The 15,777-nt window shown below is 41.6% G+C and overlaps 1 protein-coding gene across 1 annotated transcript in view; it reads left to right on the top strand.

Annotated features, from left to right (window-relative positions):
- PPP1R36 (protein phosphatase 1 regulatory subunit 36) overlaps positions 1 to 7,824 on the top strand; it is a gene marked incomplete at its 3' end in the record, with an annotated part of 31,382 nt that extends 23,558 nt beyond the window's left edge. Inside the window, 5 exon segments of the mRNA XM_079913814.1 lie at positions 6,190 to 6,232; positions 6,554 to 6,732; positions 6,815 to 7,006; positions 7,595 to 7,742; positions 7,744 to 7,824. Coding sequence (XP_079769940.1) covers positions 6,190 to 6,232; positions 6,554 to 6,732; positions 6,815 to 7,006; positions 7,595 to 7,742; positions 7,744 to 7,824 — 643 coding nt within the window.
- Between the last annotated feature and the right edge of the window lie 7,953 nt (positions 7,825 to 15,777).

Genomic DNA, 15,777 nt, shown 5'->3' with positions numbered 1-15,777 from the left:
TATCAATGTATTTTCAGTTCAGGCTCATTGTCTTTGTTTTTTGGTTATATTTTGGCATTGTTGGCCATTTCTCTTCTCTTGCACCCCTCTTGTCCACAGTGGTAGCTATACTCAGTCTGCTTCCCATGTCTACCATCTCTGTGATTCACTTTGTGTGGTTTACCATGATTTGGGAATGCCCTCTTAATACATCTCCAGCAACATTCATTCTTTATTCTACTACATCATTTCTGCTCTTGAGAGTTTTCACGGCTATGTTCAGTTCTTTTATGGAGTTGACAGGTTTAGTGCTGTCTTCCAGTGCAGCAGCCATGAAAACGTGCCACTCAGATCTGCTACAGTGCAGGGTGTAATTGACCAGCGGCCCCTGCTGCTGCACTCTGAATCCACCACCAGATTTGTGCTGAGGCCACTCTTCCCATGGACTGTCTCCAGCCAATGTCTGAGGGCAGCGGGGACACTAAAGCAGGCTCATTCCTGCCAGACATGGGACTCCTCGGGTGGGTGACTGGCTTGAGGGCTTCCCTTTGGCCTGGTCAGAACTTTCTTGTGAGGTGTAGTAAAAGAAGGAATAGAGAGAGATTTAAAATTGGGGATTGATAGTTAAGCATCAAAAAACATTCCTGTGGCCCAAATACAGAAGGCCTTTCTGGGTCCCTAGAGCTGTTGGTAGAGACTCAGCTTGCCACAGACTCCCTTAATTAGGAAGAAGTGGTGTTTTCTTTTCTTGACAGAACTTTTAAGAAAGGTATTATAGTAAAATAATAGCTTTATAAATTTTCCTATTTAATCACTTGTAAAAATCACCTTTTCTCAACGTTAATTTCTTCTCTCTTTAAAGCGTCACTTCTAATTAAGAAAACTAGAATTTAAGTTTTGTATCAGTCAGCTCAGGCTACCATAACAAATTGTCACAGATTGGATGGCTTAAATGATAGAAATTGGAAGTCTGAGGCCAGGATGCCAGCATTGTCAGGTTCTGGTGAGGGTCCTCTTCCTGGCTTGCAGATAGCTGCCTTCTTACTGTGTCCCCCATGGTGGAGAGAGAGAACCCTAGTCTCGCTTCCTCTTCTTAAAAGGACAAAAATCCCATTATGGGGCCCCACCTTCATGACCTCATCTAAACCCAATTATCTCCCAAAGTCCCTGCCTCTAAGCACCACCACATTGGGGGGTTTAAGGGCTTCAACATATGCATTAGGGTGGTAGGGGGAGATACAACCATTCAGTCCACAACAAGGTTAAAAAAACACCTACTCTAAAAAAATTTTTTAAATTTATTGCCCATATTATTCAATTTTTAAAAGAACATAGGCATTGCAAACTAATTTGGGGATGAAAAACAAACTGTAAATGTATCGTAATTAGAGATTTTTAAAAAATAAATTTATTTATTTTTGGCCGTGTTGGGTCTTCGTTGCTGAGCGCAGGCTTCCTCTAGTTGTGGCGAGCGGGGGCTACTCTTTGTTGTGGTGCGCGGGCTTCTCATTGCTGTGGCTTCTCGTTGCAGAGCACGGGATCTAGGCACGCGGGCTTCAGTAGTTGCAGCACACAGGCTCAGTAGTTGTGGCTCACGGACTCTAGAGCTCAGGCTCAGTAGTTGCGGTGCACGGGCTTAGTTGCTTCACGGCATGTGGGATCTTCCCGGACCAGGGCTCGAACCCGTGTACCCTGCATTGGTAGGCGGATTCTCAACCACTGTGCCACCAGGGAAGCCCCATAATTAGAGATTTTATCATATCTTTTAGTTTCCTAGATATAGAACCTCCACTTAAGTTGTACTTTTAGCAGTACCTTTTTATTACAATATATTTTTTATACAAACTTTTAAAGGAGCTCATGTTTGCAAGTAAGTGATTGCCTCAGTTTAGTACTAGCTCATTTCCAGGAGATGTTGGTCTTTTTGCCATTGTAGGCAATGTCACCTACTTTCCTCCTGCTTGTTGGATAGCAGTTTGGAGCTCACCAGCCACCATTCACATAACAAATTTTATACAGGTCAAATTGCTGAACAAAGGATATTGAGGAAAACAGATTATAGCATGTCCTTACCAGTAAAAGTTGTTAATTGGCGGTGGGTGTTGATTGTGTCCTTGAATGAAGTTTACATTGCTCTTTTGGTTGTTTTTATCTAGGAGAAGATAAGGACAATGTTTTTGCCAGTTGTGAGTGATTACCTGATTTTAACATATCATTATTTAACTTCTTCCCAATGTGAACAAGCTGATATTCGCATGAGAACATTTTCATGTGTATTTTCTGATTTTTCTCTCTAATGTATGCATACTTAATATTGGACTAAAACACCTTATCCCTGGAGATAAATTAACGATTTCAGTAGAATCAGAAATTTGGGGGCTGTTAATTTAGTGCTTTCATGTTTCTTGAGAAGTAAGAGGACATGCCTTTCTATTCTAAATGCATCTGTGAAATCCTGATATTACAAAAGCTTTGGCAAAATTTTGATGAACATGTTCAGTAAAAGCTCTCTGTGTGGGGCTTCCCTGGTGGTGCCGTGGTTGAGAGTCTGCCTGCCGATGCAGGGGACATGGGTTCGTGCCCCGGTCCGGGAGGATCCCACATGCCACGGGGCGGCTGGGCCCGTGAGCCATGGCCGCTGAGCCTGCGCGTCCGGAGCCTATGCTCCACAGCGGGAGAGGCCACAACAGTGAGAGGCCCACGTACCGCAAAAAAAAAAAAAAAAAAAGCTCTCTGTGTTTTCCATGGTAGATAAGAAAACCTCCTCATGGCACAAGCCATAGAATTAGATCTGATCTTTGGTTATGACCAATTCTGGCTCCAACCCCGCCTCTACCTAGGAGGTATACCCTCCTCCTCTGCGGTCAGTGCAGCTGTCACCTGACCGGTGACCAAAGAGGCTGGCTGTGGGGACGAGGATGGGGAGAAAGGCGTTTCTTTGAAGCTCAGGTGTTTAAATCATCTTTAAGCCCTCCCCCTGCCACCTCCAGTCACTTGCACCAAGGCCTCTTTTCCCTCTCCCAAACACATTCCTTTGAAATTTCTATTCCCTTGTACAGAGCAGGCCTTGACCATCATTTAAACCTGACTTCACCTAAGGCAGCAGGGGGCAAGTGGGAGCACAGTTTTTTTCTCTCTCCAGCCCAGAACCCCATGGGTCTGGCCCTAGGCTTTGCACCCCTTCAGGAGTCACTAAAAATATAAGCTCTCCTCATTTTGGTTTAGAGCTAAGAGTCTAATATAGCAAGAAGGAATAAGAAAGCACATAACAGGCCAATGACAATCTCTGGGTTTACCAACAGCTTGGCTTTCCCCTCTTTCCTTTGGATTCCGCCTTCATGGGTAAATGTACAGCGTCTTTGCTGACCAGCACGGCAGCCAGTTGCCACGTGTGGCTATTGAGCACTTGGAATGTGGCTGGTCCACGTTGAAATGTGCTGTAAGTGTAAAATATACGCTATACAAAAAGTTTAAAAATGAATAAAATATTGATTACATATTGAAATGATAATATTTGGGGGGTTGGGGTACAATATATTATTAAAATTAATATCACCTGTTTCTTTTTACTGTGGCTCCTAGAAACTTTTAAGTTACATTTGTGGCTTGCATTATATTTCTATTGGATTGTGCTGTTATCAACCCTGTTTCAATTTGTAGAGGACTTGGGGGGCCTAAGTTTGTTATTTATACTCAGTACATTTCTAAATTTATAACCAATTTATAATTATTATGTACTTATTAAAATTATAGAATATATAGTTATTTTATATGTATAAAATTAAAATATAAAAATAATTTTTAAAAAAAGGAAAACGACTCAGGATTCACCAGCAAGAGGTGAACGGGAAGATTTAAATGTGCTCATTCCCAAATGTACTCATTCTCGGTCTCCATTTCCTGAACTCATTTCAGTTTTACATGCAGAGCTAAATCAGAATGGTCAAAAGAAATTAAAAAAAAAAAAAAGAATGGTCAGAAGAAACTCACTACATTCTGTTCTTAATTTCTGCACTGTGAGCTATATCAGTTTGCTCTGGACTTTAAGAGAGAAAGAAGTCCCAGTTTTGTGACAACTTGAGGGAAAGGAGAGGAGATTCATGGTACCTTCTCTTCTAATGTTTGAAAAAAGAAAAATGAAAGAAAAGGAGAGAAAGTGTGTGTTTCCTGGTCAATCACTCTGTCATTTCAAAACCTTGCTAAGATGGTGCTGGTTTGGGTTGTGCCAGCATAAATACTGCTCTAAACCTTCTCTTAAGGACACAGGCCAACTCAGTATCCCAAAACCAGAGTTTGGTTGGTTTCCGCTTGACAGGTGTGCAGGGTCTCTGGTTTCAGCTGGCAGAGGCAGTGGAAGGGCGGGAATACCACAGAAGCACTCTTGTTGGGTAAAGGCTTTAGGTGACACAGAAGGAGGCTTGTCCTAAAAAGTTTCTGCTGGGCTCTGTTGTTTAATGGTTTCATCTCTAAAATATCTTAAAGAAAAAGCTTATTTTCCTAGCATTCTGGGTTACAAGGACAAATGTGGAGACCTGACAGGCCTGATTTTTACTTCAGACTCTGTCCCTAATTAAATATGTCTTTGGACTTCGGTCTCAACATCAGTCTCCCCACGTGTACAGTGGGAATAATCATGCGATCTTGTGAGAATTAAATGTGATCATAAATGTAAAGGGCTTAGCATAGTATTTGGCACATAGTCCATATTTAGTAAATGTTCACTGTAGTTACTGTTGCCTTAATTCTTTGTTGAGGACTTGCACGTGAGGAAATGAAGCATCTGCCAGAGGGGAGGGACCCACCCCAGGAAAAGCTGAACCACCTCTTCAGTGGTTCCTCCAAATGGAGGGCTAGTTTGGGCCCATACAGACCATGAAGTCTCTGTGAAAAAGCTGGAGGTCCTGAGGAGTTTGGGTCAACTTCCCCAGACCATGGGAGTCGGGACAGTTCTGGAGAACCTGATACCAGGGCCACTCCTAGGAGTCAGTTACTCCAAGGAAACCCAAAGCAAAAGCAGAAGCAGACCCAGGATCAACCTTGGAGTGCCCTGGGTCTGGCCTTGGCCCCCAAGACTGATCAAGTGACTGCAGGTGCACAGCCCCGTCATTCAGCTCTCAAGTCCTCCCCTGGCCATGCCTGCTTTCCCAAGGCTGGCAATCAGAATTAGAATGGCCTGTGTTCTGAATGGAGAGGGAGGCCAAGTTTACTAAGTGTGCCCGTGCCAGTACCCTTAACACTGAATTTGTGTTGCAAGGACTCTTGGGCGTTTGCCTACCTTTAAGAGACAAGGCTCGGTCTACATACTTCATTCAGAAGGAAGAGCGCACTTTTCTTCCCAGCCAGTTGATTGTATGGCATAGGTAGACCTGTGTCTGTTTTGTTTCTGATTCTTTCTGTACCCAATAGCCATAACCATTGTTTAAGATTTTTTTTTCTTTTCTTTTCTTTTAGACTTAGCCTCTAGTTCTTTACTTCCATACCTACTAACACCTTGTGTTACCTCTTCACCACCTTTCCACTCTCCTCATCTCCCTAACACTTACATTACTAGAAACATTTGGAAGAATATAGCGAGGGCTGGCTTGTTTATCCTGAATTTATATTGATTAGCTTTTTTATGAACCCCACTTTAGTGGGTTTTTTTTTAGTTTTTTTAATAGTTGATTTATTTCTGCTGTATAGCAAATTGATTCAGTTATACATATATATACATTCTTTTTCATGTTCTTTTCCATTATGGTTTATCACAGGATATGTTGATTAACTTTTGACCAAACACTAGAGGTTTTGATCTGGGTAACCTAGGAAGCTGAAGAAAAAGACATTGGCATTCATTATCAATGCCTTTTTTTTTTTTTTTTATCCCGGTACGCGGGCCTCTCACTGTTGTGGCCTCTCCCGTTGCGGAGCACAGGCTCTGGACGCGCAGGCTCAGCAGCCATGGCTCACGGGCCTAGCCGCTCCGCGGCATGTGGGATCTTCCCGGACCGGGGCACAAACCCGTGTCCCCCGCATCGGCAGGCGGACTCTCAACCACTGCGCCACCAGGGAAGCCCTATCAATGCCTTTTGATAGCATTTATGTGACTAAATAGATACGGGACCACAGGTAATGATCTGCAAAAGGCCTTTTGAAGATAAGGGGTTGCCTAGGTCACTGAAATATTGAACTTCCCTTTCCAACCTATAGTTGTGATTTGTTATATTTCAGGGGGAAAATATCAAATACACAAAAAGACTGGAAATTCTTTGAGGTGAGTCACTTACGTTTAGGGGCTCTGCTCTTTGATATGAAACATGAAGTATAGCAACAAGCGATAGACATTTGTCAGGCACCTGTTTTTAATGAATATCCTTTCTACAAAGGATACTAATAAGCTGTGTGCCACTCCTTAAATCTTTGGTCTGATTTGCCTTCTGCAAAGGTGAGTACATGTATAATTTTCCGCAGCCCTTCAGGCATGTGGAGAGAGCAGGGCACCTGGGTTTGCGTCTGCTCAGTAGTGTTCTATAGACAGGTGGGAGCTTTTCATGTCGTAACTGTGGGTTCCGATTCTCGTCTGTTTCTGTCGTAGTCCTTTTATACTTTCTGTACGTATGTAGCCTGGATTGTCTTCCGACGTCAACACTTCACAGAGATTGAGGAAGAAATAGGGAGGCTCTTTCGTTCCGACATGTTCAACATTCCTCGAAGGAAGCGTGAGGATGAAGAGTCAGGAGGGGAAAAGAAACGCATGACTTTTGTACAATTCAGGTATGACCTTTTGACTCTCCTAAGCTCAAGGACATTTCTAGAAAACAAGATGATGTGACCTAAATGTCACCCCCACCCCCAGGAGAATGATGGCAAAGCGCCCAGCGATGAAAAAAGCCATTAACATGCGCTCTCCAGTCATGTCTACTCTGCTGCCCTCTCTCAGAGAAAAAGCTCAGAATATCTCTGACAAAAAGTACCGCCAAGCAGGCATGAAATTCCCAGTCTGGATGCAAGAGCACAAGGAAAATCTGGACTCTGTACACATGCCAATGTAAGTGGCCCAAGGAGAGAGGAAGGAGAGAAGGCTGAGTGTTGCTTCCTAGGTGGGACCCAGGAGGGGCAAGGGCTCAGACATGGTGCCTCTGCCAGAAAGCTGAACAAAGCTGGAAGCATCGTCTTCCTACCATCCCCTGCTCCTCTCAACATGTTTTCTTTCCAGATCAGCTCTTGGTATACCCATCTAGACTAGAAAAAACTACAAAGTTATGCTAGACTTCAAATAGTTCTAATTTGGTGAAGTGAGTAGCAGACTTTGTAAGACTGAAGTTTTCCTGTTAGAAGAGTCATCTTTGGGAAATAAGGGAAGGACCAGTACAAAATCTTGCTATGGGTCGAGTTTTTGAACCCATATTTAAGAAATAGATGTGTGTGTGTGTGTGTGTGTGTGTGTGTGTGTGTGTGTATCAGTCTTAGTTTTATACACATGCACAAGTCAGCCATATACTGGGTTGGCCAAAAACTTTGTTTGGGTTTTTCCATAAGATGTTACAGAAAAACCCAGACAAACTTTTTGGCCAACCCAATACCTTAGTCTTTGGCCTCAGCAAATATTCAGCTATACCAATAATTCTTTCCACAGAGTTGGCATCCTGGGGGAGCCTCGATGTCAGTTCAACCCTCATACCCTTATCCCCCTCGATACAGAGGAAAGCATGAAGTCTGGGGGACAGTCTTCCATGATAGAAAGAAATAACATGAGGATTCAGGATACACTGGACTCAGTCATGAGAAAGAAATAACATGAGGATTCAGGATACACTGGACTTAGTCATGAGAACGCTGTCCTCTCAAACAACATTCCCTAAATAATCTGTACATTCCATCTCTGTAATTAATTCCTGTATTTGAAGTAAACTACTTTGACTTAATCACTTTATACAGGACTAGTGTTTATTATTAAACTTTAAAAATTGTTCAAATTATTTTGTTAAAAGTTCAACAATAGACTAAAGAATTCCGGAAAGCTTTTGAAAACCTCCTTTTCCTATATTTAATAGTTTGCTTTGTTATTTATTTACTTCCTTGGCTTTTACATGACCATTTAGAGTAATGTATTAGGACATTTAGTCAGTGTTCTAGTGGACTAGTGAAGAAACATTCTGTTTATTCATTTCTAAATTCCTTTTTGTTTCATGAGAGAGTGTAATTGGTACATTTGAAAACAAAATTTCATAAAAAGGCAAATTAAATATTTTTAACATTAAATCTCTTTCTGGGGCTTCCCTGGTGGCACAGTGGTTGAGAGTCCGCCTGCCGATGCAGGGGACACGGATTCGTGCCCCGGTCCGGGAAGATCCCACATGCCGCAGGGCAGCTGCGCCCGTGAGCCATGGCCGCTGAGACTGCGCTTCCAGAGCCTGGGCTCCACAACGGGAGAGGCCACAACAGTGAGAGGCCCGCGTATCGAAAAAAAAACAAAAAACAAAAAAAAACACAACTCTTTCTATGGCTATATTATTATTGGCATTGGGATATAAAGTACATCTGACTCATTTAAAAGCCTTTTAGCATATATGTTTCATTCATTTTTTTCATTTATTCATTTAACAACACATATGTTTCAAGCCCCTGCTCCGTTCAAAGCCTTGTGCTGGAAAATGTAAGGAAAAAAGGTCATCAAGACAGAGACCATATCCTCTGGTCTGAGTAGTAGAGAGGATCAGTAAAACACATGCCTGCTAATGATACAACATTGAATGTGTTAGAGGCCATTAAAGAGGTAAATCCAAGTGCCCTTTGAGACAGATCAGTAGAGCCCTCACTTCTGGGGGAATCGGGAGCATTGAGATTTGAATCTGGTGTTGCAGGGACTGGGTGGCACTAAAGGGGGACCGCCAGGCAGAGGAAGACCATGTGCAAAGGCACAGAGATGAAAAGGTATGCCCTGTGACCGAGGAAGGCGAGAGCCATGGGTGTGCGAGGGGGGAGGTGTGTGAGGGGGAGCAGAAGAAAAGCGGGCTACAAAGGTCAGCCGAGCCTCCACATGCCCCACCAGGGAGTGAGTTGGATATTATTTGGTAGGCAGTGAAGCTTAGGGCCCGCTGATGAAACCCTTTCATTGCTGCTGATTGTATAGTATCATCATTTAAAAAGTCCTATAGGAGTTTCGCCAACTAAAATAACTGGTCTGAATTTACCTTTCTGTGGCCACGGGTTTATCCCCAAACTTCAAAAATCCTCCTTTCTGCATTTAGCTAAAAGTTTGTTTAATGGAAAAAACTGGATGCTTTTTTCCAGATTTAATATCAAGAGCAGAGGAACAGCAGCTCCAGCCTGTCGATCATGTGGGGCAGCTTCTGTTCAACAGGCACTCTGTCTTCACTCTCATCCTTTATGTTCCAGGTCAATTCCTGTTATTCCTGTTAAAACTGCAAAGTTTTTAAAAATCAAAATCCTGAGGCGGGGAGAAAAGAAAAAGAAAAGGAAAAAAAAAAAGGGGGAGAGAAAAAGAAAGGGGGGAAAAAAAGAAAAAAACATCCTGGACTATGAACGAACCCTTCTTGGACTTTTTATTTACATAGAGCATTTGGTTGCACACTGTCATAACAAATTTTTATCTAGAACGTGTTGACATGGTTTGATTTTTGGGTTTTTTTTTTTTGATATTTAAAAAAATAAACCCTGGGAATTGTGGGACTTTTATAACTGTCTTTACTAGGGCACCAGGCTTTTTTTTCCTGCCTCCTTTCTGACCTGTGAGGCTTCAGTGTACTTCATTTATTAATTCCTTCAACTGTTGATTCATTTTTTCATTCTACAATTGCTATATTTCTACTCTGTGTTAGGCACCCTGTTTGGTCCTGGAAATTCAGTATGGAAAAAATATAGCCAGCTCTGACTTGGAACTGACAGTCTTGGGGAAGACAGATAGGAAATGAATACTCAGATAATGAACTAATTGCAATGATGATGAATATTGCAAAAGAGAGGCCTCATCTGCTTCCAGTATGACTCAGGTGGTTATTGGCAGGGCTGAGTTCCTCACAGGCTGTTGGACTGAGGCCTCGGCTCCTCGGAAGCTATTGGCCCAAGGCCTTTCTTAGTTCTTTGCCACACGAGTCTCTCCAAAAGGAGCTTGCAACATGTCAGTTGGCTTCATTAGCGTGAACAAGTGAGAGAGGAAGAGAGAATGTGCAGGCAAGACAGAAGTTAGTCACTTACAACCTAATGTTGGAAGTGATATTCCATCACTTTTGCTCTACTTTATTCACAGCAAGTCACAAGGTCTAGCCCACTCACAGGGGAAGGGGACCACCAAGGCCATGGACACCAGGAGGTAAGGCTCACTGGGGGTCATCTGAAAAGTCAGCCCGCCACACTGGCAGAAGAAACATATGAAAGTCTTGAGGCTGGAAGCAAAGCTCCTTCAAGTTGCTGAGATAAGGCTTTTGAGGCTGTAGAGAGGAAGGGTAGAAGGATGAGATGTGGCTGGAGAATAAGCAAGAGCCCTATCATGGAGGGTTCTATAAGTCTATCATGGATACACTTAAGATCAATGTGGGTTGTTCCAGTGTGATTGTGCAGTTTTTGTCTTGCACAAAGGCACCAGCGAAGGAAGTGGATGGGGAATGAGATCCAAATGCATATCTTCACTTCATTCTGGAACTTTCCAGGTGGAGTCCCTTTTTGTAATTCACAAAGCAGCAGTCTTGAATGGGTACCCTTTAATGGTTTTTAAGCAGGTGCATTGTTAAAGCTTACCAAGAGGGTTTTTTTAATTCAAAATATTCAAGTAAGAGAACAAAAAGACAAGCTACAGGCTGGGGGAAAATATTTGCAACGCATGTATCCGATAGAGGACTTGTATGCAAAATATACAAAGAACTCTTAAAAACAACAAGAAAACAAACACTCCAGTCAAAAAATGGGCAAAAGGTATGAACAGACACCTCATCAAAAAAATATATATACTCAGGACAAACAAGCATATGAAGAGATGCTCTATGTTATTTATCATTAGGGAATGGAAGTTAAAAAAGCAATGAGATACCACTACACACTTATTAGAATGGCTAAACTGACAATACCAAATGCTGATGAGGATTCAGAACAACAGGAACTCTTATTCATTGCAGAGTCAAAATGATGCAGCCACTTTAGAAGACAGTTGGAAGTTTCTTACTTTAATTTTCTTACAGTTAATATGAAAATGTAATAGTCAGATAGCCAACACAGTCTTGGAGAGAAAAACAGTTGGAGGGCTAACACATTCTGATTTCAAACTTACTACAGAGCTACAGAAATCAAGGCTGTTTAGTACTGGTATAAGAATAGACATTTATATCAATGGAATAGAATTGAGTCCAGAAATAAACCCATACATTTATGGCCAACTGATTTTCGACAAGTGTGCCAGGACAATTCAATGGGGAAAGAATAGTCGTCTCAACGAACAGTGTTGGGACAACTGGATATTCCCATGTAAAAGAATGAAGTTGGATTCCTACCTTACACTGTATATAAGCTTTAACTCAAATGGTCCATAAACCTAAATGCAAGGACTAAAACTAGAAAACTCTAAAATATAGGTGTTAACCTTCATGATCTTGGGTTAGGCAATGGTTTCTTAAATACGAATGACGCCAAAAACATAAGCAACCAAAGAAAAAAATTGATAGATTGGACTTCATCAAAATTAGTAACTTTTGTGCTTCAAAGAAAACTATCAAGAAAATGGGGTGATGATTGTATAGCAACTCTGTGAATATACTAAAAAAAATGGAATTGTACATTTTAATAGTGAATTTATGGCATGTGAATTACATATCAATAAAGCTGTTATAAAGAAAAAAGTGAAAACACAATTCACAGAATGGGAAGAAATATTTGCAAATCCTATATGTAATAAAGGTCATGTATTCAGAATACATAATGAATTCTTACAGTTTGACAATAAAAACTAAATAATCCAATTTAAGAATTGGCAAAAGCTTTGAATAGACATTACTCCAAAGAAGATATACAAACGGCTAATAAGCACATGAAAAAACACTCAACTTTATTAGTCATTAGGGAAATGCAAATCAAACCCACAGTGAAATCCCACTTCACACCCACTAGGATGGCTATGAGCAAAAAGTTAAAGAGCAAGTGTTGATGAGAATGTGGAGAAATCAGAACCTTCACAACATTCCTGATGAAAATGTAAAATGATGCAGCCACTTTAGAAAACTGCTTATCCGTTCTTCAAAAAGTTAAGCATATACCATATGACTTAGCAATTCCATTCTTAGATATATACCCAAGAGAACTGAAAACATATGTTTACACAAAAACTTGCACACAAATGTTCAAAGAAGCATCATTCATAATAGCCAAAATAGTGGAACAAACCAAATGACCAACAATTGATGAATGAATAAACAAAAATGTGGTATATCCATGCAATGGAATATTACACAACCATAAAAAGGAATGATGTACTAATTCATGCTACAAGGTGAATGAAGCCTGAAAACATCATGCTACGTGAAGGAAGCCAGACACAAAAGGCAGCCTATTCTATGATCACAATGATATGAAATGTCCAGAACAGGGAAATCCATAAAGACAAGGTAGATTAGTGGTTGCCAGACACTAAGGGGAGGAGGGAATGGGGAGTGACTGCTAACAAGATTTCTTTTTGGGGTGATGAAAATGTCCTGGAATTAGATAGTGCTAATGGTTACACAGCTTTGTCAATAGACTATCACTGAATTGTACACTTTAAGAGAGTGAATTTTATGGTATGTGAATTATATCTCAATTAAAAAAAAACAAGGAAAGTCTGAGAAATTGCCACATGATGTCTAAATCTAATCTAGTATCCTGGATAGTATCCTGAAACAAAAAAAAAGGATATTATGTAGAAACTAAGGAAATCCTAATAAAGCATGGATTGCAGTTAATGTATCAATTTGGGTTCCTTAATGTACCATACTAATATAAGATGTTAATAATCAGAAACTGGATGTGGGGATACAGGAATTCTCTATCATATCTTTGCAATTTTTCTTTAAAACTGTTCTAAAGTAAAAAGTTGATTTTAAAAAATATTCAGCAGATACTTATGTCACACCTGATATGTGGGCACAGAGCTGGACCACATATGGTCTTTGCTCAGGTTGCCCTCTGCGCAGAAGCGGAAGAATAAGATAAACACGTGCACAAAAAGGAGGCTAGAAGTCAGAAATCGAGAAACACTATGCAGTAGGGCTTAAAGGAGAGAGCCTCTCAGGTCAAGGGATTGGGAGATGGGCATAGAGACGGCTCTGGAAGATGTGAGGGGTCTGGATAGGCAGAGATGGGGTGGGGGTATCTGGGGATGCTTCCTGGGGTTCTCACAGGGTTCAGACCTGAAAATCGGGTGGTGATGGGGCCTTGTGCAGTTGAGCTGGACTGTGGGGTTTGCTAGGGGAGCAATGAGGACTTCTTCATGTGGGAAAGATGGTATCTTATTTCTTAACCTTTTCCAGGGGCTGCAAAACCCTTTCTATTCCGCCTTTGTTCAGGCTGCAGGGTCCTATAACATTTGAATCATCATCCTCTTCTAGGATTCAGCCTGTACAACCATGTCAGCATTTGCATCTTTACCTCTGTTTGTTTTTTTTTGTTTTTTTTTTTGTTTTTTTGCGGTACGCGGGCCTCTCACCGTTGTGGCCTCTCCCGTTGCGGAGCACAGGCTCCGGACACGCAGGCTCAGCGGCCATGGCCCACGGGCCCAGCCGCTCCGCGGCACGTGGGATCCTCCCAGACCGGGGCACGAACCCGCGCCCCCTGCATCGGCAGGCGGACTCCCAACCACTGCGCCACCAGGGAAGCCCTTTACCTCTGTTTTGAGCTTCAGTTCCATCATAGATACAAATCATCCTACTTAGAACTTGGCATATGTCATTTTGATCTCTACCTAATTTTTTTTTTTGGCTGCACTGCGTGGCCTGTGGGATCTCAGTTCTCTGACCAAGGACTGAAGCTGGGCCACGGCAGTGAAAGCCTGGAATCCTAACCACAAGGCCACCAGGGAACTCTAGCTAATTTTCATACCAAGAAAGAAAAATAAACGTGCCTCCTCCAAGCCCATTGCCACTGAGCTCTCCCCCCTCTGAACAAGTTTCAGTTTGCAGAAAGCAAGCAGTTTCAGGGGACTGAGAGCACAGGGTGAACTGTGCCCTTGTTTTTGCAGGACGTCTCCAGAGCAGTCTGTGTCTGGCAGTGGGTTCATAAAGTTGTTCTCTGCCTCTGAGTTTCTCTCTGTGAGGTGGTGCCCAAGGTGATCTAGGCGAGCCATGCTAAGGAGCTTGGTGTCCTGCACCACTTGCTTTGCACCTTGGCCTCCCTTGTCCTCCTTATGCAGAATGATTTGTTCTCATTTCCTTCTCCTGTGTCTAACCCAGAGGCCTAAGCAGAGCAAAAGGGGAATGCGCTGGGGCCAAAGAGCTCAGATCACACTGAAATCTGGCACAAAAATAGCCACCCACGCCTAGGACCTTTGCGGGGGACACTTGTCCCCCATCAACTGGCCAGTGTCAGAACACTGGAGCTATTTAGAATCAAAGTCTTAAGTCTATTGGTGGTTGCCCCATATCAACCTGTATTTCTTCTGGAAATAATTTTTAATGATATCATCTGCCTAATTTACATAAGTAATCCTTGTTCAGTGTAAAAAGAAACCTTAGAAAACACAAAGAAAAAAATAAATGCCCATAATCTCATCACTCAGGATAACTCATTGTTAATAATTAAGTGAATCTCCTTTCAGTCATTTGTGTGCATTTATGTACAAACAAAAATGAGGTCGTGCAGTGTACCCTTGTCTGCAGCCTCCCTCCTTCAGAGAGAAGTACATCGTGAACTCAGCCAGTACCCATCTAAAACATGATTTTAATTGCCCTGTGGTATTCTGTGGTATGAGTATATCACAGTGTCCTTGCCCAGTCACCTATTTTCTTGTATACATACCTTGTCTCTCAAACTACTGCTCTTTTCCTTAGGATAAAGCCCTGCAAATGATATTGCTGCATCAAAGAGCACACTCCTTCTCAGGACCTTACGGTTGCTGAATTTCCTGCCGAAGGCTAGCCCCAAAGCAAGGCTACCTCCATCTGCGTATGAGAATGCTCACCCCTCACCTGGGCATTACCATTCCTTTGAATCCTTGCCAATTCTATGGTAGTGAAAAATGGAATTGTATGTTCATTCTAATGTATACTTTCTATTAACAGTAAGGATGCATACCTCTTCATATTGGTCATTTGTGCTTCCCCTTTTCTGATTTATCACAGAAATAATATGTGAAATGCATTGAGTTTCTTCAAGTAAACACATCACCCAACTCAAGGAACTATATTATAGTAGCACAGATAATAAAAATAACAGTACCTTGTCATAAATTCTAGATCAAGGCAGATGGTAATATATTACTCAATATAATATATATTACCACATGAAGGTTCTATTTTAAGTTCATTTCTCTTCTAGAATTGACTGCCAGGGGAAAAGCTTTTCTGTGATTACTTTCATCACAGAACAAGTATATATGACTTATCTTGGTTTCCTCTTTATCTTTTGCTTCAAGGAAGCACAGAAATAAATTTACTGCTTAATCATAAGAACTTAGAGCTTTGGTCTCTCAGATTTTTATTTTCTATCTTCACAACTTTGTGTTGCTTATACCTTTTCTTTTGTTTCTTTTTTAAATTATTTTTTTAAATTTTGAAATAACGGCAGATTTACATGAAGTTGTAGGATATAATACATGTGAACCCTTAACCCAGTTTTCTCAAT

This window comes from Stenella coeruleoalba (genome assembly GCF_951394435.1).
Source record: "Stenella coeruleoalba genome assembly, chromosome: 2".
NCBI lineage: Eukaryota > Metazoa > Chordata > Mammalia > Artiodactyla > Delphinidae > Stenella > Stenella coeruleoalba.
Note: the sequence above shows the minus strand (reverse complement) of the source record. Positions and strands in the feature narration are given on the sequence as shown.